The sequence below is a fragment of the Falco cherrug genome, chromosome 1 (assembly GCF_023634085.1).
Source record: "Falco cherrug isolate bFalChe1 chromosome 1, bFalChe1.pri, whole genome shotgun sequence".
In the NCBI taxonomy this organism is placed as follows: Eukaryota; Metazoa; Chordata; class Aves; order Falconiformes; family Falconidae; genus Falco; species Falco cherrug.
Window position 1 is genome coordinate 36,635,485 of NC_073697.1, and position 24,735 is coordinate 36,660,219.

At 38.9% G+C, this 24,735-nt stretch overlaps 1 protein-coding gene across 1 annotated transcript in view; it reads right to left on the bottom strand.

Annotated features, from left to right (window-relative positions):
• Positions 1 to 24,735, bottom strand: part of GALNTL6 (polypeptide N-acetylgalactosaminyltransferase like 6) — a 487,985-nt gene that overhangs the window by 82,486 nt on the left and 380,764 nt on the right. The window contains exon 5 of the mRNA XM_055700930.1: positions 162 to 347. Within this exon, the coding sequence (XP_055556905.1) occupies positions 162 to 347 (186 nt within the window). The remainder of the gene's footprint in view (positions 1 to 161; positions 348 to 24,735) is intronic.

The window sequence follows — 24,735 nt, forward strand, 5'->3', positions numbered from 1 at the left end:
ATTTCTCTTGAGTTCTCTCTCATACTGACTCTTCAGAACCTGCAGCAGAGTTCCAAATGCTTCTATACAGTGTATGTCCTGCTTATTGTGGGACATGACTGATTGCTTAAGCTATACTGTATGCTCTAATTTTAATGGCTGACAAACGCTCAGACACTTACTAAGCAAGGGAGGCAGCCAATTCACGTTGACTTCGCAATGGGAATCCAGAAATGTCAAGACTTCTCCTCTAGCCAGCGAGGCTCCTAGCAGTCTGGTCCGAATGAGCCCTTCTCGTTTCTTGGTACGTACAATCCTCACTTTGGCAAAACGGACCATGTACTCCTCCAGCTTCTCTTTTAAATGTTCTAGAAAGAAGGGCAAAAAAAGCGTCAGTGGTATCAGGCCTGGAGGAGCCCATAGAAGGACAGGTTGGCATGCAACCTGCAAGCAGCTTATCTACTTCCATCTCTTGTTGCTTTGAGTCCTCCAAAATCTGCCACAAATTCTCACTAAGACGATTTGGAAAGTTCAAACGTTCTCTGTTTTATCACACAGAGGAAGACACTGACACTCTGGACCTTTTGCTGCAGTTGCTACTGGCAACCTGCCATCCACAATATGACCATGGCCAAAACAACTGCAGGATATTCATTCATCCTCAGGTTCCTGCAGCCCAAGGCCAGATAAACATTCTGGCAGGCCGTTTTATAAACAGTGTCCTTTCTAAGTGGGTTTCCTATATCAACTAATTATGAAGAACTATGTGTGGAAAGAAATTTTTAAAGAGTAAGCATTAACCTAGCATGATTTGATTGTTTTTGCAATGGGAAGGGAAACAGACATGAAGGAAGATCTTAATAGCTGGATATCAGCAAACAGCAAATGGACAGCTGACTTCCTAACAAAATTAAGTGCAAATGTAGAATAGTTGGTAGGTTCTCTTATCTGCATAATCTGGCTCTGTTTGTGTTACAAAACAGCATCTTTGGGAACATTTTTTCTTCTGACTAGAAATACACACTAAGGATCATTAAAAAAACCCCAACAACAAAAAACACCCTAAAGTTTTGCCTCTTCCTCAATACATCTACAACAGAAATCCTGATCTTTTGACTTTGATGTAACACCTCAGCTTGTCACGCTCATTACTTTGGAAAAATCTGATAATTTCATTTGGCAGGAATGAGGGAGAGAAAAGCTTAGCTTCCAATAATTAGAACTGGTGATAAGCCACATTTAGCGATGCCAAGGGTTGCAAGCTAAGCCTCATTGAAATGGGTTTGCCAGGTTATAATTGCTTCTTACATCAGCTACTAATTCTTGGGACTGGTATGGTCAGTACAAGCCTCGATCCAGACCTTACATCATTATAGAATGCAAAAAGTTTGCTATGGACTACCCCAAAGGACTACCATTTAGCAGTACCCTGGAGTGTATAACACTGACACATAAACTCAAGGCAACAAGCAAACAAGTCACAGTGCAAAGAATACAGGATCTTGTGTTGAAATAAAATCAAGTTCCACTGAAATAGAGCTCCCTGCACGTGCTCCTTGTCTTTGCTCCTTTACTTCCTAGCTAGCCAACACAAAAGACTTTCCAAATCTACCTGCGGATTAGGAAGGAGTAGAAACACTGGTGTGTAGTTATACATATTTAGTGGGAGAGTACTGCATGGGGTGCTTCCCTGCACTGAGCCGTCCTGATGTACACTGACATAGAAGAGGGATCAGCCTGAGACCTAGGAACATCAGCCTGCAAGGATTACAGAACAGGTTGGGAGTTTTGTGAAGAGAAACTCAACACTGTGGGGACCTGCTGAGTCAAGAGAGTGGTTTGTGTTCATAGTACTACCTGGTAGAGGTATTAGATTAAGTGAGGAAGGCCAAGTCTGAGACAAAGAAGTAAAGAAAGATATTCAGATAAATATACAATATTTTTGTCATCTACTCTGTTATTGATTGTAGAATAGACATTTAAGTTCTGAAATAATAAAAAAAAGAGGTATCCCTTTTTTTCATCATATTTTGTTACTTACATCCTCAAAGAAACAACACAATCCCCCAACAGTCACAGTGACCAGAGATGTACTGTGTCTTTGAATGGTGGTCTTTGTATGACTAACCATATTCATGGGACAAGGGTTGTGTGCCACTCTGACTCATTTTAGGTACCAGCTACAACTCAGTATCATGACTGAACTGAGGTTAAATCAAGTCTTAGATCATTCTGTGCCCACGTACAAGCCTGTCTAAAGCATCTATATATCGAACTGTTTTCTTGTTTTTATGAGCTCCATTGAGGCTATTCCCATAGCACAGGAATACAGAAGAAGGGAAATAAACCTTAAAAACAAAGATACAAAGACCTTGCATGTAATATAAGAAAGTCTGTTAGGGCTGTCAGTCTGATTTTTTTCTATATTGTAAATTGTATCATTTTATAGCAATGAAAAACAAAACAGTTTCAAAAAGACAGGATATTATGTATTTCCAAAGTAAATCAAATGTAATCGGTTCAGTACCATAGCTTCTGTTAGTTCTCAGACACTGAAAATTTCCTGTAGTTCTCTAAGGTCATCTAACTCCTCTCCTCTGACCACTTCTACCCACAAATCCTGTTTGTGAATAGTGCATAGTGCATAATGCACCAAGAGCAAGACCACACCATGCATACTGTACAGACATCTAGTAAAAAGATTCAGGTTGCTCAGCGCTGTGGTTTAACCCCAGCCAGCAACTTAGTACCACACAGCTGCTTGCTCACTCCTTGCCCCTGGTAGTACGGGGAAGAGAATCAGAAAAAGGTAAAACTCATGGGTTGAGATAAGAACAATTTAATAATTTAAATCAAGCAAAATATAATAACAACAACAACAATAACAAAAATAATTATAATGAAAAGAGGGAGGAGAAAGAAAGAGAGGACTAAAACTCAAGACAAAACCAAGTGATGCTCAATACAACTGCTGACCACGCACTTGCTGAAGCCCAGTCAGTCCCTGAGCAGCAACTGGTGGCCCCTGGCCAACTCCCCCCAGTTTATATACTGAGCATGACGTTCTACGGTATGGAATATCCCTTTGGCTAGTTGGGGTCAGCTGTCCTGGCTGTGTCCCCTCCTGGCTTCTTGTGCACCTACTCACTGGCAGAGCATGGGAAACTGAAAAGTCCTTGACTTAAAGTAAGCTCTACTTAGCAACAACTAAAACATCAATGTGTTATCAACATTATTCTCATACTAAACCCCAAATTCAGCACTGTTCCAGCTACTAAGAAGAAAATTAACTCTACCCCAGCCAAAACTAGGACACTCAGCTTGAACACAACTCTTCAACTATGGCAGCAAGCACTTCACCTTGGCTATAGTACAAATCCTCCATCTTCACCTCCTTGCCCTCAGAGATAAGTTCACTGATGAGACTCCAGCTGATCAGAGGATCCTACTACATAGCTCTAAATTTGGCTACGTATCAGATACTATTGCTTTACTATTCCCTGTGAACTGGTTCTAGGCAGTTCACCTTTTTGTACATGAAGAGAGCTACCAAGGACGCACCTAAACTTTCTCATGGAGAGAAGAAGGAGCCTTACTTGGACAATCTAAGTTGTCTGTGGTGTTGGTAGGCTCTCTGTTGCCTGTGCAGAAACTTGAATTGGATCTTCACTTGTTGGGTGTGACAATGGCTAAGGTAAGGCACTTGCAATAGACAGTCTGAAGATGGCCACCATTGATATTTAAATAAACTAATACAAACACACTCTTTTTATGTGTTCTGATTGTTATCACTTATCTTGGGCCAAATAAATTCAGTCTCATACAAAGGACTTAATTTCATTCCTTTCACATCTTGCAATGAGCAAATTCTGAAAGCTGAGTACCTATCTCTTCGAGAAAACACTTCAGGGAGAGGTGATGTAAACTGTATTACGATACAGTCTTGTCTGTTCTTTTATCAATTGTTAAATAACAAGAGTAGACTAATATAATGTGATTGTTATCAGTCATACTGGAGCTTGAACTCAATGAAATCAACAGTAGTTCTGTTCTTTCGTCGATTGCTTGAGGTTCCTTGCAAACTCAGGAAAAGCGGTGTCTTAAATTTTAAATATTGTAATATAATTTTCAGTGAGAATAATATCTGAAATTCTTGGAACAAACAAGAGTTCTCTGTACCACCTTCCTCCCTCTCTCTCAGATAGCTCTTCACACATTTCAGACAGCACGTAATCTGATTTTTGAAGAACTGCATTAAAACATCCAGCACATCTTTTGATGCCAGAATCACATATCCCAAAATTGTTTTCATCCAGTCAACTAGTCCCATGACTGAATAATTTTATTATTTTTTTCCTTTTCACTCAAAGAACAGCTCACAAAAAAGCAGAAGTATACAAACAAAATTTGCACATCTTGCTCACACAGAATTCTAAATGATACTCATTTAGACACATCTGGAAGTAACCAGGAAGAAAACAAAAGTAGTAAGTGTTCAATTTTATAGAGCTTAGGTAACATAAAATGATCAGGTCTACATACGAATCAAACTATATGGATTACTAGAGATCCATAAGGTATCTAAATTTGTTAAAAAACATCTACATGTTAGTAATAACCTAACAATAAGTCATGACACAGTCAAACCAATACCAGTAACACCTACCATATCTCTAGTTTTGAAATTTGGCCAGGAAGACTGTTTGGGAATTTATTTGAGAAAAATTCTCAATAACTTCAAAAACATTATGAAGTATTTAAGTTCAAAGACCAACTCCAATATGGTTGTAAGAATGAAAATATCTTAGAGTGGAGGGAAAAAAATCCTTTTTGGATCCATAAGTAATGATTTTTTTAACTTAAATCAATATGAAAGTGCTCACACATTGTATTTTCCCCTGCAATGTCTTGTGGTACTACCTGTTTCAAATCTTACCAATCTCTGAAAGCATACACAAACACAGAATAACAGCCAGAGACAGTAAAGCAGTAATAGTTTTAAAGAAAACTGTTGTATTTTCTACTATTTATAGAAGTAGTAAACCCATCTATTTCATGTGTAACAACTCATTAAAGCCACTCCTGCATTACTCAATATACTGGTATTATTATAGGCCAGACTTTTTAAAGCAAAGCAATTCTGCAGGACCTGCAGTCAGCAGCTGGCTTTAAAGGCTAAGTACTTAATAACAGAGCCTGTGTTTGAGCCAGGGGTCATGAAGATATAGATGCTCTGACAAAGAAAATACCTGGGAATCTCACAGTTCAAGTGTTGCTTAAGACAGACTAGACAAGACTTCAGAATTCTCTTTATGGGAACAATTTTGATTAATAAATTATCTAGGTGTTAAAACTAACCAGTTTCAATTTTCTTAACCTCGTCTTTTCCCCAAAATATCAAAATAAACTGTCCTTTTTTCACAGAACTCCACAGATCTCCTTCACAGAACAGAACATCAAATGTTATTTTATTTCCTGTAACACAACAGCATTTTCTCACAGTTCCCAATTATTTTTTTGCTAATATTTCTCCAGAAGCAGCATCTTTACACACAAAAACCTATATATTACACACATACATTTAGAAGCCAGTAAACTCAAGCGCCCAAGTAAACAGGCATGAATCAATGTCAGCGCGAAAATGTAATTCTAAAGAAGTTCTCTGAAAGAAATTATAATGTGTTGTGTAAACCAGAAAGCAACCTGTAATAAAAGGCCTTTAAATGTCCAGGGGACGATGCATTCTGCCCATTTATTACCAAAGGAAACAGCTGAAGCAAGCTTGCCATGACAATAAAACAGGGAGGTAGGATGGTTTCATTCATATGCTGTAATATTACAAGAATTTCACATTCAGAGTTAGGCATGAGAGAGAAGCCAGTGTTTAAATTCTACAGTGAGGTATAAATGGTGCACTTTGGATATGAAGAAGCCAAAACCCCTGTCACTAGGTATGGAGAGTAAATGTCTGATCTGTAATTTAAAAGAAAATACATAATTCTTTTCTTGACAGTCTTGATCAAATAAACCCATGAATCATATGCTTGACACATGCCAGGCACCTGCCAGGGCAAGAGCTGGCACGGGCAGTGACAAATAAAGAATAATGCATGGGCAGGAGGTTTACAGGCTGTCACTGCTATGACAAGTGATGATAAAAGGAAGCATTATGTCTCTTCTAGCAACAGCCTGTAAACAAATTCCCCATTGTAATTGCTTTGTGTGGGCCTTCTCTGTCTTCATTTAAAGTCTGGAGAAGTTTTTCTAAAAGAATAGCAGAGACACAATTGCCTGGTCATAGTAATTAAAGATCTACTCAAGCAGAGTACCCAGTTACTTAACTTGGCGCCCAGAACTAAATTGGAAATCAAAGTCCTGCCTTTGTCAGGAAAAAACCCCCACATAGTAATAAAAAGCAGAACTGCAATTCTTTCCTGTTGGGAGGCAGACAGGGAATATTTCATTATCACACTGGTACCCCATGGCAGCATGTGCTATGTGACAAGCAACGTTCCTCCAAGGTTACTGAGAAGGTGTTAAGAGAGACTTAAAAGATAACGTGAAAGCTGGAGCTGGTCTTCAGGAATTGCTTGTCTGCAGCATGAACCGTGAAAGAGAAAGGAAAATACAAAGAAAATGAAGCCTCTTGTTAAGACCCTCTTCTGGACAGCCAGGCAGGTCCATCCCAAATCTGGGCCTGTAACACACCTCACCCTCTGTACCCCCGTAAGGACCTCCAGTTTCTGCACAAAAGTACTGACGACCTCTGTTATAGTACCATTGACTTGCAAATTATCAGATAATTAAGAACAGCAACAGAGCCTGCTAAATGCCCTGATAAACAATCTGAACTACATCTGTTTCATTTTAACTTTACTTCACTAAGGAGCATGCCATTTCAGCTGTTCTGCCATTCCCAACATGAGACATATAAAAACAGTTGAAGAAAAAGTTAAAGCAGTAGAAATGGTATGCTAGCCTCTCCTCTTACCTCAGCACAGGCATACAGGGGGAAGCAACATGACCAAAACGATAGTATTCCATGATCTTAGGTCAGTAAAATAACATGCAAGTGGCTGTTTCTCTTGGTGAAAAATAAAAGTGGTCAAATGGCTGTTTTGACATGCCACAATAATGAGGCCAGCTCAGGATTTTTCGCAATCTTTTTTCTTTCTGGCCAGTAGCAGGGAGCTTTGTGCCCAATATGCACAGAAAAACCTGCAAGTACATTTATGCAACATCCACGGCTCTCATTGTGAAAACGACCTCCACCACTTTATGCCCTTTTTTGCAAGATGGGATTATCTTCTCAGGTAAAATTAGCATCGACACCTGCTATTCCTGTCCTGAGACCTTGAGCATATATTTTTCCTGGAACAGCTCTGCTTAATCTTTTGACAATTGAAATGCTTCTGTCTGGTTTAAGTCTTAAGCTTGACAGGAAACACATAAAGGAAACTCAGTGGCCTATGATTATTTGTTTTCTGTTGCAATTGACAAAACAGCTCTCTCCAGTGCAGTGTCATTATTTTTATTTTCACTGTCTAAATGCTACCATAAAAGTAAATCAGTCTGAAGAGAGAATACAAGGTGAGCCCATGAGTTTGGGTACGTCATCTTTCTTTCTCCCAGTTTCCCTTCAAGTTTCTTAATTGCAGAAGGCTGGTTGGAAATGCTAGTCGCAACGGCTGTAACAGGTCAGCTGCCACTTTCTCCAGCCCAGTCTAGGCAAGGAGGACAACTCCCCTGGTTGCACCTCTGGGTAAGCTACTCCACTGCTGCACTACCCTTCTGGTGAATAACTTTTTCCTAAAGTCCAAACTGAATCTTTCAAGCTGCATCTTGGGGTTGCTTCTTACTGTACCATCTGCCATTACCAGCAGGAATTTGGTTCTGCCATCTGTGCGATTCCCATTCAAGCTGCTGTGTGGGCAGCTGTTAGATCACCACTGAGCTGCTGCTTTGCCAAACTAAACAAGCCCAGGTTTCTCAGCCTCTTCTCAAAGGTCACATACGCCTGGTCCATGACACTTGCTAGTCCTCTGTTAAACTGACTCCAGCTTTTGTCGTCCTTGAACCGCAGAGCCCCAAACTGGATGCAGACTTACAGGTGTATGCAGCACCAACATCACAAAACACATAATTTCATCTGCTCACTCTCATCCTAGCATAGGCCAATCCAGTTTGCCTTCCTGGTGATTAAAGGCCACTACTTTCTCCTTTTCACCTAGTATCCACTATGACCTTTGCAGGTCCTTCATGGCACACCAGCTACCGAGTTCACATTTTTACTGGTACATGGGTACATGGTATATGTACCCATGGTGAATGCGTGGTATTCACCTAGGTACAGAATTTAGCACTCCTTGTTGAACTTCATGAGATTTATTTTGCCTAATCCTAGAGCTTCTCTAGACTGACACTGTACTATCTGATGTGTCAACCACTTTCTCTATTTTAGTATCATCCACAGATTTGCTAAGGATACAGATCATCCAGGTTATTGATAAAGATACTGACTGACATTGCCCCCAGTACTTACTTAAGATGTTCTGCCAGACAGACATCAAGCCACTGATTAACTAACATTTGAGTCCTTCGACCCAACCCACCTAACAGTCTTTTTGTGCAGCACATGCTTCTTTTGTCTACCAGTGAGCATGCTACAGGGACTAAAACTTCTTAAAGTCAAGGCAAGTTATATCTATCACCTTTCCCTTGACCACCATCATCGTAAAAGGCAATCAGACTGTTAAAAAAATGATTTGCAGTTTTGTTGGTAAATATGTGATGACCATCCTACATTATTTTCTTTTTCATGTATTTGCAGATGGCTAGGCACCACCCAACAAGATGTCCTTCATGATCCTTCCAGGCAGTGAGCTTAGGTTTGTTGGTCTGCAGTTACTGGATCCACTTCTTTCTCTTTCTCAAACATGTAAGTAGTACCTTTTTCTAGTGGGTCACCCATTCTAGCTGACTGCCATTTCCAGTGGTTCCCCAGTCTTTTGGTTATCTTCCATTGCGCCTTTACTTTTCACCTGGAAAACTGTGATAGTATATACTCCTAATTAGTCCTGACGGAGTAATCCTGGAGGAATGATGGGGAGGCTTTCTGCCAGACAGACTTTAGCATTTAGACCACAGCCATGCCAGACTAAAACAAGTTCCAGAAGCAGACAGGTACTGCGAAAACTGTTGGATATGGTAAGTCTGACATAGACTGATAAATGAGAGCAAAATTTCTAACCGCTTGATATAATAGCAATTGGCTAACAGTAATCTCATTTGAGCCCTAGATAACCCATTCTTTCCAAACAGTTTTGCACACAAAGAATAAGATCACTTGAGAAAGGCTATGTAGTTACTGATGATCTGGAAGTAGCATTATTTAGAGAGACATTTGTGCCAATCACTTGGAAACTTGTTCTCCTCGTTGTGATGTTTAGGTTAGCTGGCTTAGGGCAAGCTAAAATGCAGTCTCTTTTTCTGATTTTAACAATGAGCCAAAGTCCTTGGATGATATACTACAAAGCTACGGAGAGTACCCTGAATGTGCAATAGTTCCATTCATCACTTGTGCATTGACAACTATAAACTTCCAGATAGCACCTTCATTTTGATTTTGAGTTTCAACTACAGCCCGTTAAAGTTGAAAGAACCTCCAAACTTGACAGTAAATGCACATTCCTTTGCCACAGCCTGAAAAGGTCAGCATTACTAAGAGCAGGAGGCTGAACAGAGTAGATGAATACATAGCTTAACTTGATGTCATTCATGGTAGACTTAAGATAAACTTCTCTGAACAAATCTGTTTCGAAGTGTATGGGCTTTCATATAGTCATGAAAGGAGTGACTGGGGCTGCAGAATCTGTCACGCTAGCTAGATTTGCTGTGAATTTCTCAGACTATAGCTCCAGTCAACAGAGACACGCAGAGAACCTGGTATCTCTTTGTTCCACTTCCCTGAGCCCATGTAATTGTGACTGTTATCACAGTCATTCTGTCACTAGCACAGAAGCACCTCGGACCTCTTTGTCAACAAGGTGAGTGTTCAGGTAATTGAATACACACAGGTGATTACTCAAATATAAGGTGAGGTGACTTATACAGATGACGCAGAAGGATCATTAAACTCTCGAGGTACTTTTCCATTCCAGATTTTCTGAACAGGGAAAGGAGCGAAACACTTCATTTTTAGGTTGCAGTAATTTAGCATAGTAAGTTACACCATGCCACAAGCAGCTAGGGCTGGCCTGCTAGTTTTTTGGTAGTGCTGACACAGCTCCAAGTTCTCACTTTGCATAAGGAATGAATGAAAGAATGAAAGATGGTTATTTGTTTGCATGGGTACATTCCAGCTGCCAGTTGTACAAGGTAATTGTTGATACCCTCACTGGTGTTTTAGTATGGTAACTCAAGTATTTTCCACAGCTGAGAGCAGACTCCTTCATTTGCTATGTTTGCATCAATCTAGCTCTAAGAAAGGGGTGTCCAGCTGGGAGAAAGGTGGGGCTACCGCACCCAAAAAGTAAATGATCTAATCATTACTTATCATCTGAAAGCCTCCAAAGTACCCAAATTACCAAAAATGTATTTTACATAACATGGTTAAAACGTTCCGGGAATTAATCAATGCTCAACGTATTTTATACCTTAAAATGGAGACAAAAAGAACTTACACACTTAATCCTTATTAATAGACCTTATATGCTCAATACATAGAATCAAACAAATTTTACAAACCCCCTTGTATCCACCTCTTTTTGGCCTGTCTGTTGCAGGCATGATAATTAAATGTGTCCTCCCCACAAAAAAAGATCTTTTAAACTAAAATATTTTAGATAAAGACAGTTACTATTTCTTTGTATTTTCTTTGTATCTAATTTTAAAGCAATTACCTTTTATGTGGTCAGGCTATTCACATCCCGTTAATGTCCATGTTCAGAAAAGAGTTTTGGAACTGCTTGAAGAAAGCCTATGAACTACTTCTTCATATATGTGTCCATACCTATTTCTCAGTGATTCCCCAATACCAGCTTTGAAAAAAAGAGTAAGGAAATACATTTTTATAGCTCTGTTCCTCTGATGGTATCCAAATGGTTTGCCAGGTATAGCATGTGGAGGAATAATTTTGTTCGCCAGAGGAATACATATTGTAAAACGCAATTACCTTATGCTGGATGAGGAAGTTGCTTGAGAATAGACAGTGAAGTGGTCTTAAATGGGAAGTAAAAATTAATCAGAAGGAAATTATTTCTGCCATAAGGTAAATATAATAATCACATGAATTGGAATGTGATCAAGAAACTGAACCCAATCAATGATACAACAGATAAACAGGAGAGAGCTTTTAGGGCACAAACAGGAAACAAAAGCTACATTTGATACCCCAGCCAGCTACGCTGCCATTGAGCAAGACCTGGACAGGCTGGAGAGTTGGGCAGGGAGGAACCTCATGAAGTTCAACAAAGGCACATGTCAGGTCCTGCAGCACTGAGGGAGGGACAACCCCACGCACCAGCACAGGCTGGGGCTACAGGCTGGGGCTGACCTGCTGGAAGGCAGCTCTACAGAGAAGGACCTGGGAGTTCTGGTGGACAGCAAGCAGCCCATGAGCCAGCGGTGTGCCCTGGTGGCCAAGAAGGCCAGTGAGATCCTGGGGTGCATTAAGAGGAGTAGGGCCAGCAGGTTGAGGGAGGGTATCCACCCCCACTGCTTTGCCCTGGTGAGGCCACACCTGGAGTGCTGGGCTCCCCAGTTCAGGAGAGACAGGGAACTACTGGGGATGGTCCAGCAGAGGGCTACAAAGACAATGAGGGGACTGGAGCATCTCCCTTATGAGGAAATGCTGAGAGCACTGGAACAGGCTGCCCAGGGAGGTTGTGGAGTCTCCTTTCCTGGAGATGTTCAAAACCCACCTGGACATGACTCTGTGCAACCTGCTCTAGGAGAACCTGCTTTAGCACAGGGTTGGACTAGATGATCTCTAGTGGTCCCTTCCAACCCTGACCACTCTGTGATTCCTCTCTGCTTGTAGGGTTGAGAGGATTAAAAATACAGTGCCTGACCTTAAGGGTGAAAAGAAGCCATTCAACTCATGTTCCACTTGGTAGAACATTTTGCTTCCTAGAACAGCTTCAGTACTGCAGCAGCATGGCTCATAGAATAAAGTTCAACCAAACTGGGAAGAATTTCTTCCCAGTGCCATCTCGGTAGTCCTGAATGTCATGTGATCCACAGAAGCGTATGTTCTCAGGGACACACTGCCCACTTGGGTGATGAGAAGGATGGCAGAAGAGGTGGATGGACACACTTACTTTGGCACTTTCTCACACCACTAAGTCAACAAATGTAACTGTGGCTGCAGCTCAAAGAAGAATCTGGGTTACTAGACTAGTTATCAGGGAAACTATGATATGTATACAGTAAGGAACGAAAGAAATGTACAGCTGCCTTTGCAGATCATTCTCTGGACACAATTACATTTTACAGACCTGTCAAAAGGGTGACCTTGCTGTATTAAAATTTGATTCTTTTTAACAGGTCTGTTTACTACGCAGGTATTTATACAGTAAGTTGTCCCCAGGGGAAGCATGTTGTGAGATTTCTTCCAGGCTGCAAGCCCAATGTTATTTTGAAGTGAGTCCAGGAAAGTGTAACTTTCCTTGAGATCAATACATTACTCACAAATGCCATCCTCTTGTTTTCAGTCACACTTTTGCATCCTGACAATATTAATTGTTAGGAATTGTAAACGATGACCTGTCAAACAATACTTTTTTTGGGAACATATTTCTAACACTGCAAACAGTCTTGCAGATTTTGAGACCTGTCGTTAGTACTGACATTTTCTCTGTTTTGCCTGAAACTATCTTTGACATATTTTTAGTTCTTCCTCCAAAATATATCACTGACTTTTACAGTAGGCGCTGCCTTCAGAGAACAGTTTTTTCTCATACTGATCTTTTTAACCTCTCAAATGCTAAGAACAGATTGTACTGGAGAACTGGTGAAACACTGCTGTGAGGATGCCACTGACCTTATATCTACAAAGGACAGTAACGTTGGTCCTTGGGAAGGGGGGAAACAAAAGTCATACGACTCATGTAATTACTTTTTAAGTAGCATCAAATTCTGGTACAGCTCCCTACACTACACACTTATTTCCCAGAGTAATTCTACTGACATTGCAACTCACTGCAAACCTTAGGCTCTACTAACCTAAAGATATTGGAATATGGCCATCTCCTAATGGAATATTTGAATAACCTTCTGTGTAACTGAAGATGCTACACTTCTGTAGTTTTTGTCCATTCTATGTGCTAACCATCCCAGGCAAATTGTCAGGTCCTAAAAAGAGCTTGCAATTAGTTCTTCTCTTCAAGAATTCAGTGGATATTTTTTCCTAGTGCAGGGGCTTGTTCTTGTAAATAAGAGAAGTCCTTGAAATATGCTTTGAAACTGAGACTTCAAAATACAAAAGAGAGTTTGGGCAATACCTTATTCTCCTTGAAGTTTCTTGTCTTCCAACTTTTGTATCAACATTTGTCTTTTTAAAAATGCCCTCTCTGACACAGTATTGGAGTTCTGAGGCTTTACTATGGAGTGATAAATTTACCTAAGCCCTGCATACTGCAGCAGGATAAAACATGAAGATACTCTAAGAGGTTTCTCTAACTCGGTGAAAGAGGCCTTAAATTCCTAGTAGTGCAAATGTTAGATCTAAGTAGGTAGACATAAACTTTTAAATATCCTTTGTATCTCCTGAATTTTATTTCCTACAACACAGCATCTGCCATTACTGGACTTTTCACAGCTGGAATACATGCATTTATAAGCGTCAAGAACACTAATTGCTGAAGCAAGTATCCAGTTTCTTCTCTTGATTGCTGCATTACATCATCCAAACACTTTATTTTCTTATTTATTTTCTTTATTTCAAGAGTTTTACCTTTCTCAGCTTTGTCTGGAGCAGAAATGCAACCCTTCTTCTGAAACTGATACTAAAAAGTTTCTGTCTTTACTAAGCCAGAACTGTAGTTCTCAAAATTGTTTCACTCATTCATTTGCAAAAGTTAGCCATGTTCTTTGCATAACCTTTGCAGTCATTGCTATATCAAGGAGTGCAGTGAAAGAAGATGGAGTTAGTATTGCTGAAGAGGTTTTCAGAAAGCTGCAGTCCAATGGAATTCTCTAACAATCTACTGGCAAAGAAAAGCAATCTCTTTAAGTCATGTTTTTGAGGTTAGGTGTCTTCCCCCCCCCCCCCCCCCCCCCCCCTTTCTTTTCCTTTCATTATTCACAACAAACAGTTTTCTTCCAAAATTAGGTGTATAGGAATCTTACAATGAAAGAACTGGAGTGCTGTTTGGGTTATATACTTTGAAGCATGAGAATTAATTATCAAAAAGGAAACCATTCCCTGTTCATAGAATAATCTGCTATGATGAGGCTCCTCTACATAATGAGGCAAACACTGATGCATAATTGGGCCTCTATTAACATCAGTATAAGCTATTAATCAAACAATAACACCATGTTTTTTTCATGGATAGATGATTGGCTTTTCACTTTTTATTTAAAACAAGGAAAAGAACAAATAAATGAGCTGCTGCATAAATCAAGATTTGGAAGAGCAGACATCCAGTTCTTTCTTTTCTTTATCTTTTTTCTCCCTTTGTTTTACACATTGAATCAACCTGTCTTTTCCTCTCTTTCAGCTGTCACAACTGTTCTGCAGTATCACTGATGCTCTTCACATCCTCTTTCGTCCCGCAGGTTCCCTCATTAAGGATGTGAATTTAAGAAACAGAAAGACTGAATATTAAATGAACAGCTAAGATCCAAAGTTTAGATAAATAAATAAATATTATATTGACTATTAGTTAGCAGATCCAAGCCCCTAGCAACTTTAATATGGTGACAATGGATAAGGCTCAGACTATGCCTGTACATTTCTATGCAGCTTATTTTTAACGCTCTTCCACCACCTTCTCTCCCAAACTGCTGTCTGTCTTGCAATGTCAAAAGAAAGAGGACGTGATATAGATTATGATCTACTATTTTTTACTTTGTATGTTAACAAAGTTTATGGTAACGCTGTCATCTCTGGATACAAGGAATAAGGATGCATTCAACTTTTAAATCCCTTTGGAAAGCTGAGCCTTAGGCTCGTTCCATCTTCGTCTGGGCAGCCACGTGAGTCCAGATCCCTACACAATAATTTGTTATATCTGGTTTTAATTGTATGAACACAGTCTCCTCCTAGTGAACTTTTCAAATCTTTCGTAAGTAAAAGACTAACAGATTAGCAGATAGAAAGTGAAAAATAAATCACTGCCATGAACAAGTCTTACTGCTCTTGGAAAGTGCAAAGCTATTTCAAAACTGGACCGGTCATATCTGCTTTCAGCATTTTACTGATCCTTAAAGATGGACAAAATGCTGTACCTGTGAATACAGTTTTCATACCTTTATTACCGTTAAAACTAGAGATTACAGATTAAACCGAGGAAATAATCTTTGTATTTCAGATTTCCTTAGATAAAAAATAACTTTGTGCAAAACTGCATTTAAATCCATAACAGAAATACCTGAATTTAGGAAATATACGAACAGAAAACCAAGATATTCTCATTTTAATTTTAAAGCACCTTTTACTGAAATTATTCAGAAGACTATCAATACCTCGGCTGATCCAAGAAGCCCCACTGGTCCTGATCAGAACTATATGCATTTTCTCCTCATCACCTTTTCATTGAACTGGAAGCGTTGTGGTTCACACACAGTTCACCACTTATATTTCCCCCAGTTTTGTGCTAGTGTGAGCATTCCCACCTTTAGCAGAGAATGTCTTTAAAAAAAAAAAAGTGTAATAAAGGAGTGGGAAAGTTGTTGCCATTTGCTGCAAACATTTAATATTTTTAATCAATGTATCTTCTGCACTCTAAGCTGAAAACCAGCCATATGAAGATCTACTGCAGTAAGCATGTAAATGCAGTGTAAAAAAAACATCAAAGCAGAAAATACTTTCCTGGGAAAACTTTTCATTGTGTGAGTCACATATCAAGAGATGTACTGTATTATAGAGAACATCCTCCAACTATTCAGAATCACCTGGGCAGCTGTCCCTTTCTAATAGTCACCTCACTAGTCCCTATGGCAGCTCCAGCAATGGCTTGTCTGGGAAAACCACCAGTATTTTTTGAATTTTACCTGTAGTTTGACCTGTAGAGTTGGTAGTTTTTCCATGCAAATGTTGTAATCACTTCTCTCTCTCAATTTTTTCCAGGGTTTCTTTAATTTTTAATAACTTATTCCCTGAGGATTGTTTTTTTCCTTTTCTTGCAAGGGAGCACTTAGGTCCAATTAAAACAGGTAAAAACCATGCAGAATACGTATAGGTAAAAGCAGGTACAACCAAACAGAAATAATGCCACCAGTGACTCACATACCAGTTTTGTAACTGTCCTCATTTAAAAAATTGCCAAAACAATTAAATTTGACTAAATTTTCTGATTAACTTACACATTCTTAGATTCGTTTATCATCAGCTAGAGTGGTAGATGCTTGTCAGGCTCTGGGATGTAAACCGTGACAGTGTTTATAGGTAAAGGAACACATTTAGCTTCATTTCAAAGCTATCTGAGTGCAAGAGCTCTGAATTCTTTTCTAGAGTTATGTTTCTGTGTTCATATTTTCTTGGAAGCTGTTGAAAGGAACTGAAAGCAACACAAAAATAACAGGGGAGTAAATGGAAGTTACAGTGGGTGAAGCTGAATACAGGAAAACCATAAAACCCAAAACAGTAGAGAGTACATAACTGAAAGGTAAAATACAAGTAACTACAATATACTGAAATTAACGACTTCTATTCATACCAGGCTATCATTCTGCTGAAGAAAATGCTTTTTAGTTCTGCTGTAAAGGGCAGACCATCTTAGCAATACGTCTTGTAATTTGGTTCACTTTGTTGCTCGGAGTGAAAGGGAGAACACTTGAAACTCACAGACAAATGAAACACAAATGAACCTGATTTCCAAATGAACAGCTGGAGATGTTAAGAAGAAGGAAATAACGTGCTACCTATTTTCTTTCACTGTCACATGCTTCACTGCCCAGAGGAAATTCTTCTGAGGAAAAGAGACTCCCTTAACAGGAAATTTCCCTCAGTACAAAGGTCATGTGCTCCATTTATTAAGATTATCAGCTAACTCTTTAAAACAAGAGCTTCACACAAGTAGAAATTTCATTTTAAAGGGAATTAAGGAATGAAGTGCTCATTTATATTGTAGCTCGGTGGACCACTCAAGTTTGGCATTGTCAAGTGCTAGCAACAGGCCTCAGTCTTTATAACAAAAAATTCAACATGTCAGCATACAGGACTTGTTATACTGTGTCTTGAAGTTACTGTATCTTGATTTGCTGTGTCTGTAAAAATACATAAGGAACAAGGATCATGCCTGCAACCCTGCTTAAAGATCTGATGATTATTGTCTAGCTTGCCCTAGCTGTAACACCACAATTACTGGTGGTAACTTGGCTGCTGCTTATCCCGTGCTTCTAAGTTTATTTACATTATTTAATATTTTTTTTCATTGTACTTTGTTTAGCTTTGTGTAGTTGCATGGTTCTCCTCCTAAAAGGAAACCAAAGCGTCTACAGAGAAGGATTAAAAAACCTAAGTAACTAACCCTGGGAGGAAGAAACCCTTACCCTCAACTTCATACTCCTGCTGGCAAAGAACTCAATGGAGGCACGCATAGGGAAGGTGAGCATAACACCAGAGAAAAGAGTAGATAATAGGATGCCAGCTTACAATTATTTCAATTGCATCATTAATAAGGATAAGGAATAATTAGATACTTTGCATAACTGTAAATACAATTTAAATTGTAATAAATTAACTGTGGTATTTTGATTAGGCAATTAAAACTTTAAATTAAGATTCTTGTATACAAAGGTATGCTCTTTTGTTTTTCATGACTAAATTGTATATATAGCAGTACACTTACATTATGGTTTTAGATGGATTTCACTGAACATGAGAAAAATTAAAAATACTTGTTTCCTTTGAACGTGTCTTAGTGACTTTTCATAACCTCTTGTTTCAATAACCCTACTGAATGTTTTTGTTTAGCAACTACTCTAGTAAAACTCTGCAGAATACTTTGAAAGTAACAAAGTCAGTAAGGCAGCATTTCATCTATTCATCAATGTCAATATTGTTTTTACTTTTAAACCCCTTTGCAGCCTCTGAACACCAGAGCTGTTTCATCAGACAATGGTTTACTATGGGACTTAGGGCTTGTTAGTGTAATGATTCAGTATCTGCCATAAGACTGAGGCAGCTTTACACACACAAAAAATAGCTTTATACATCTAGTGAGTTTATGAAAATGCACTTTGTTTGAAACCACAATCCTCTGAAAAGGACTTTCATATAACACAGTTAATTTGTGAACTCTACAGGGAAAACTTCAGCATACACAGAAGAGCAGGAGGTAGAATTTACAATGCCACCTCCGTATTTGATGGCTCAGACAGGCACGAGCTTCACTAAACCTCAGCCAGGTACAATGTCTCCAAGAGATGCTGTTCATCAGAGCTTCTAAGGTACTGCAGGACCCCATTCAGTTCCTGTCTCACTTCATTTTTCCTGGGCCTTGTTTCTGCGGAGTGCGAAGGGCTCAAAAGTCACTACAAAGAGGAGCTTTAAGAACTGCTGGGGAGGCAAGGAAATTTCTGACTCCAATGAGCCAGTGTAGCCTCAAGACTGCAAAAGATGGCACCAAGTCTTTAAGACATTGCCCCCAATAATAATACAAAACTCTCTACCTGTGTCTGTACATACATGAGGATGGGAGGTGACAGCAGAGGTGAAATTCACTCCCTGTGAAGCTTCCATCTCACTCCATTGACTGGTTAGACAACAAAAGTGAAGGTATTACCATCTGAGGTGGCTAAAGCTGAGAACAAATAATTATACTCAAACTTAGGGCTATTCATTTTACGACGAGTTTTCTGAACCAAAGGTACCAGGAACTGATGATGGCAAACATATGCATGAAAGGGGTTACTCTTAAGTCATATCCCTGGAGCCCTAGATTGTAAGTTATACCTTGGGATCCACCCACTGAAGTGAACTAGGTAGCTTATCCAAAACTATTTGCCATGAATTTAACCACAGACAGGGAAAAACCACATGTGCACCAAAACACCTTCACAAAAGTAACCTGGAAAATAGTATTAAGGAAGAAACTGATACATAAACCCAGTCAAAGCCTCCATGACACTAAACACTGAAAAACAAATTATGTTCATGGAGGAAATAATTCTCTATTAATTATTAAGTTGGATGTTAATACAAGTAAGATTTGGCAAAACAGTTATGAGTCAATTTAATGCCGTGACTGAGCTTTTCTAAGTATTTCTGCTACACTGATGTTCTCACCAAAGTGAGAACATCTCTGTCAGGCTGCAGAAACTTTCATTTCTCTTTTTCAATGAATCCCAGTCTGTTTGTTTGTTTGTCCAAAACTTCACCTATGTTTTAAACATATCTTCCTAGAATAACTATAACTTTGAATTTATTGTATGCTTCTAATTTAATTTAATTTTTCCATGGGTTTCACATTTCTTCACCGTCTCTCTTCCTTGACAAAAATGGACATATTGCAAAAAAATGGAGAGGGATTTTTAAAGTCAATTACGTATTTGTACATTTTCACACAGTCTACATTATTGCCATAACAGCTACAGTTACAAGAGATTAAATAATAAAACCAGACTGTAGGAACTGTTTTAAGGAAAAAGACATCACTTGTTATTTTTCATTATTATAAGCTAAAGTTCTTATTGTATTTCTGAATGAAAAAGGCGACTGCTGTTTTAAAAATAGAGAATGGCTACTATTGGTAACTTTGTGAAACACTCTTACTTTGTTTTGGAATGAATCATGTATTGCGTGTTGCGTAAGACTTGCAAAATTGCCCAAACTAAAAAAACTTCACAGGAACAAACAGGAACAAATTTTATTTAAAAAAAAAATATTTTATAATACTCCCACATGCACTTTTAAACACCCACGAAGTTTTTATGACTGTTCTCAATTTTTCTGAAAGAAACTGAAGGTGAATACATCTGCATTTAAAAAATGGTTAGCTTGCACTGAGTTTCTCCTGGAAAACTTCAGCTAACATAGCAAAGCAGAAATATCTGTATATAGTTGTCTGATCCACAGTATCATTTCTCTCAGATTTTTCTGTCATTAGTCATGAAAATTGTACGTAAAAACAACTCGCTTTGTTGTTTTCTTTCTGTTAAGCATCTCAAGTTTCAAACAACATCGCATTTGACCCATCAGAAATACATGGATACAGGCTTTCTGTATTTTATATTTTTTCTGTATCACTGTAGTCTGTATTTCCTCATTTTTCATGTCATCTAAATGACTTGCCTTCTACTTGCTTGCTGCGTTTTCCCCTTTAATTGCCACATTAACACCTGCTCTTGAATCTGAACTGTCTGCAGGACAATGTAGAGTTGGAAAACTGCAACTGCTGTTATCACAGATCAATGCTTATGGGAAGCACGGAATGATACAACCTGCAGTAGCAATTAAATTACTGTCTTGTGGAACTGGAAATTTCTCCCCAAGTATAATCTAGATCCTATAAATGTTCTTGCTGAAGGCAAACTGCAGACTGTTTTCAAAAAGACCTCACTGAAAGATTCATGTTCTTTTTACTTTGCACAATTCATCCCTGCAAGGATAACTTATGAATATACGCTTTAGCAACAATTCCTCACATTAACAACCTCAGACAGCTATGAATTGCACACACCAGGCAGGAAGATTTTTCTACATAATCTAAAATTTTCACAGTTCAGCCACAAGTTGCAGAGCATTAGGAAAAGACATGTCATTTATTTAATCTCTGAAGATCACTTTGCTTCTTTATCTGAAATGAAAGGAATTAATGGTAGTCAGTCAGGTGCTTTTAGAAAAGTTTCCTTGCTTACATTTGTAAGTTCTCATTAAACGATATGGCTAAACTAAGTAGAGAAAATCGTTTAACAAGGAATCACCATGTCAGATAAGCTAATCGGTAAGTAATGGTCAGAATGCTAAAGGTCTTGAAGCATTGAGCGGTCCTTGATAACAATGAGAGATAACTAAATACTTTTAAAAATCTCATTAATAATGAAAAAGTTTAATAGGTAAAAATATTCTGACCTCACTTTCTGCTATTTTTCTTCATCAATTTGTAAAAGCTTCTTGAAAAATGGAATTGATATAATTAGTGAGCAATATTTATCACTGTACAATGACTTAAAAGCAGTGCACAAGCACTTACTAATCCGAGCACCATAACTCAGATAAGGAGGAGAGTTGTGAGCAAACTCAGAATTTTCAGCATTGCTCTTAATTTAATAGACTGAAATATTATGTTACAAATTGTCTATGGTTTACAATTATCTTTCTTTGTGAACAGAACATTTTGGTCATTGGTAGTTACTAAAAATCTCTTGTTCCTTCCACGTGCCACCGGATTTGCCATGGGTGCTGAGTGCAAGGTAGAGCATGGCAATGGGACGTGGAGACTGAAGTGCAAAATACACGCTGAGGAACAGCTGCACAAACACATGCTAGAACATACTTTCACAATGCTGATGGGACTTCAGACAGTAAGGCTTAGCTTATTTCAAATGGGCCAAATGTCAGAAAAAAATGAAAAAAACCAAAGCACCTTTACTAGTGTAGGTGACAAAACTTGCACATGGACGAGGACATGGAGACCAGACAAATGCAGATTGACAGAATATTAGATAACGAGTAGAAATAAAGTTTGCACACTGATGGCTTCAGGCAGATTAAGACAGTGAGGAAGTACCATTGTTACACTCTCTAGCACGTTCAGAAAAGGCTTTGTAATTTTTCAAGTAGATTTGCAAATGTTACTGGATAATGCAATCTAGTAATACTAATAATATGGAAACAGTCCATCACTAGCAAAAAAATACAGAAAGAGACTTGATCCATGCTCTTGACAAATCTCCTCAAAAAGTAAAATGTTAATCTGTACATCTTAAACAAGGCCTTAGAAGATGCTCTTCATTAGAAGTGATAATTACCACTCCCTGACTCACAACACACAGACTTTATAGTCAGCTTCCAAGCTAACTGCATGGTTTTGTGATTGCTATCAGTCTGATTCACACTGTGAAAATATTTCTTTCGAACTGTCTACAAATTGTTAAGGTACCAACCATTAAAGCATATTCCATTGGCATTTATTCAGTGGTAAAAACAGGGTGAAAGAGAGGTGGAAAAGTTACAGAAATATTTCCTTTTTCTCTGACTTGACATAACCAATTTGTGGTGACCAAAAACTATTCAGCAGGTTTTGAGACAAAGATGAACGAAATGGTACATAGCTACATTTCATATGCCTCAGAAAGGATGTTTTTATAGCCTCTGATATTTACAGTGCAGGACTATACATTTTACCCCTGCTTTAAGACATCCTAATGTTAAACTAAAATTAAATGTACACAATGAAGAAACTCTTTAGTCAGAAGTTAGCGTACTGTAAGCAAATTTGTCGCAATATCTGCACAAATTAACAATTTGATCCAACAGCTTTAACTGACAAAAGTCCTATTGATGTACCTAATGCTGTACAAGGCAATTTAAGTAGTGAAATCACTTTTGGTCATTAGGAATTATCCGACTTGCACAAAAAGTAAGCTCTTTTGGCCAATTTAGCCTTCATTAAGTAATTACTGTGCTGTATGAGCATTTGTGGCTCACTGATATTCAGGTTGTTGAAAGTCAAACTGTATGGAGGGTGCCTCCAGTTCTGGACCATCCTACCATCTTCCCCATTTTGAGCCAGCTTTCTGTGGCCCCTCTCTGGGTAGGTCTCTTTCCAGTGGACACCAAAGCCCAGGGCAGGTACATGTTCAGGTGCTGAAATTGGGATGAAGCCAGTGGTGCACACGTATCTCTGCAAGTCCAGGGATGCCTGGGACTCTGCAGTCTGCTTAGAGATGAACAGACCCTGGCTGCCTGTGAAGGCTGAACCTAAGATCATACCGACTAGAAAATGAAGACAGTTTTAACTAATAAAAATTCCAGTAGTTATTATCTCTGAACTTTGGCCCATGAAGGATTCTAAGTATCAATATGCATTTGAATTTTGCATTTTTCATTCCGCTGGGAAAAAACAAGCAAACAAATAAAGTAACATTCCAGGTCTGAACTCTATAAGCTTAATTAATTTAGAATCTGAATCCCTATTTGGCAGTTTAGATTGGTTCTCCAAATTACTGGTGTGTATTGAAGAAAACTTGTGTCTAATGATTTGGGGCACAACCTTCATTATCATATTATGCCCCATGCATTAGAAAATCAGTTTTGCAAGGAAGGGTCAGAATAAGAAAAAACCTGTGAAATAAGAATAAATTTGGGCACTGAAATAATGCATATAATAAAGGGATTTATAAATGTTAATAGAGGCATTACCCATTAAAAATTCCATCATGATGCAGTTACTTAAGCACTGAGATGGTAGACATTTATCCATGCTGTGAGCATAAAGACTAATTTATTTACTAATTTGCCTGTGCAAAACTTTCTTTGCTATGCAAGGCTCCTCTTCTGGCCTTTGGAACTTACTCCAGCATAATAGTGCAGTGGCTACAGGCTCTCCCCCTCAAATACATTCAGTTCCATAAATATTTCCCTTTCCACATCTGCAAAATCAGACTAGTTTGTGCACTGAGCAAGTGGAGTTGATAACTTCAGTCATGATACGGGTCTGGAAAGAGAAGATTTAGGTCCTAGAGGAGAGAGATCTATGGTGTTTGGACTGGATACAGGAAAAGAAAATGATAATGATGAACATACAGGATGATAATGATGATAATGGTAATGGTGTTTATAATGAACATAAATCCTTACACACTCAATAATAATATTAAAAGTTATTAACCACTTCATGGAATTTTATATTTAACCTAGCAGCAGTCCTTTGCATTATGAGTCAAGATGCCAAAATGATATATCTTTCAAAGTTTAAAAAATTTCTTAAGTATCTTGTATACATAATATGGGGCATATACAAATTATTAGGTATAATAAATACAATAATGTAACTTGGGATTCACTGAAAGTCTAGTGTTTTTTTCTTGCTAATTTAAACCTTTACACTTTACCACATCATTTTTACACTCTTTACTGTAGATCTTCTCATACTGGTATTCTGTGATGGAATGACTGGCTGGGTAGACGAGGGGAGAGCAGTGGATGTTGTCTACCTTGACCTCAGCAAGGCTTTTGATGCTGTCTCCCATAACATTCTCATACAGAAGCTCAAGCAGTGTGTGTCAGGTGAGGGGACAGTGGGGTGGACTGAGAACTGGCTGGATGGCAGAGCTCAGAGGTCTGTGATCAGTGGTGCAGAGCCCAGCTGGGGGCCTGTAGCCAGCTGTGTGCCCCAGGGGTCGGTACTGGGTCCAGTGTACCCACAGCAAGTTTGTGGATGACACAAAACTGGGAGGAGCAGCTGACACCCCAGCCGGCTGTGCTGCCATTCAGAGAGACCGGGACAGGCTGGAGATTTGGGCAGGGAGGAACCTCATGAAGTTCAACAAAGGCACATGTCAGGTCCTGCAGCACTGAGGGAGGGACAACCCCACGCACCAGCACAGGCTGGGGCTACAGGCTGGGGCTGACCTGCTGGAAGG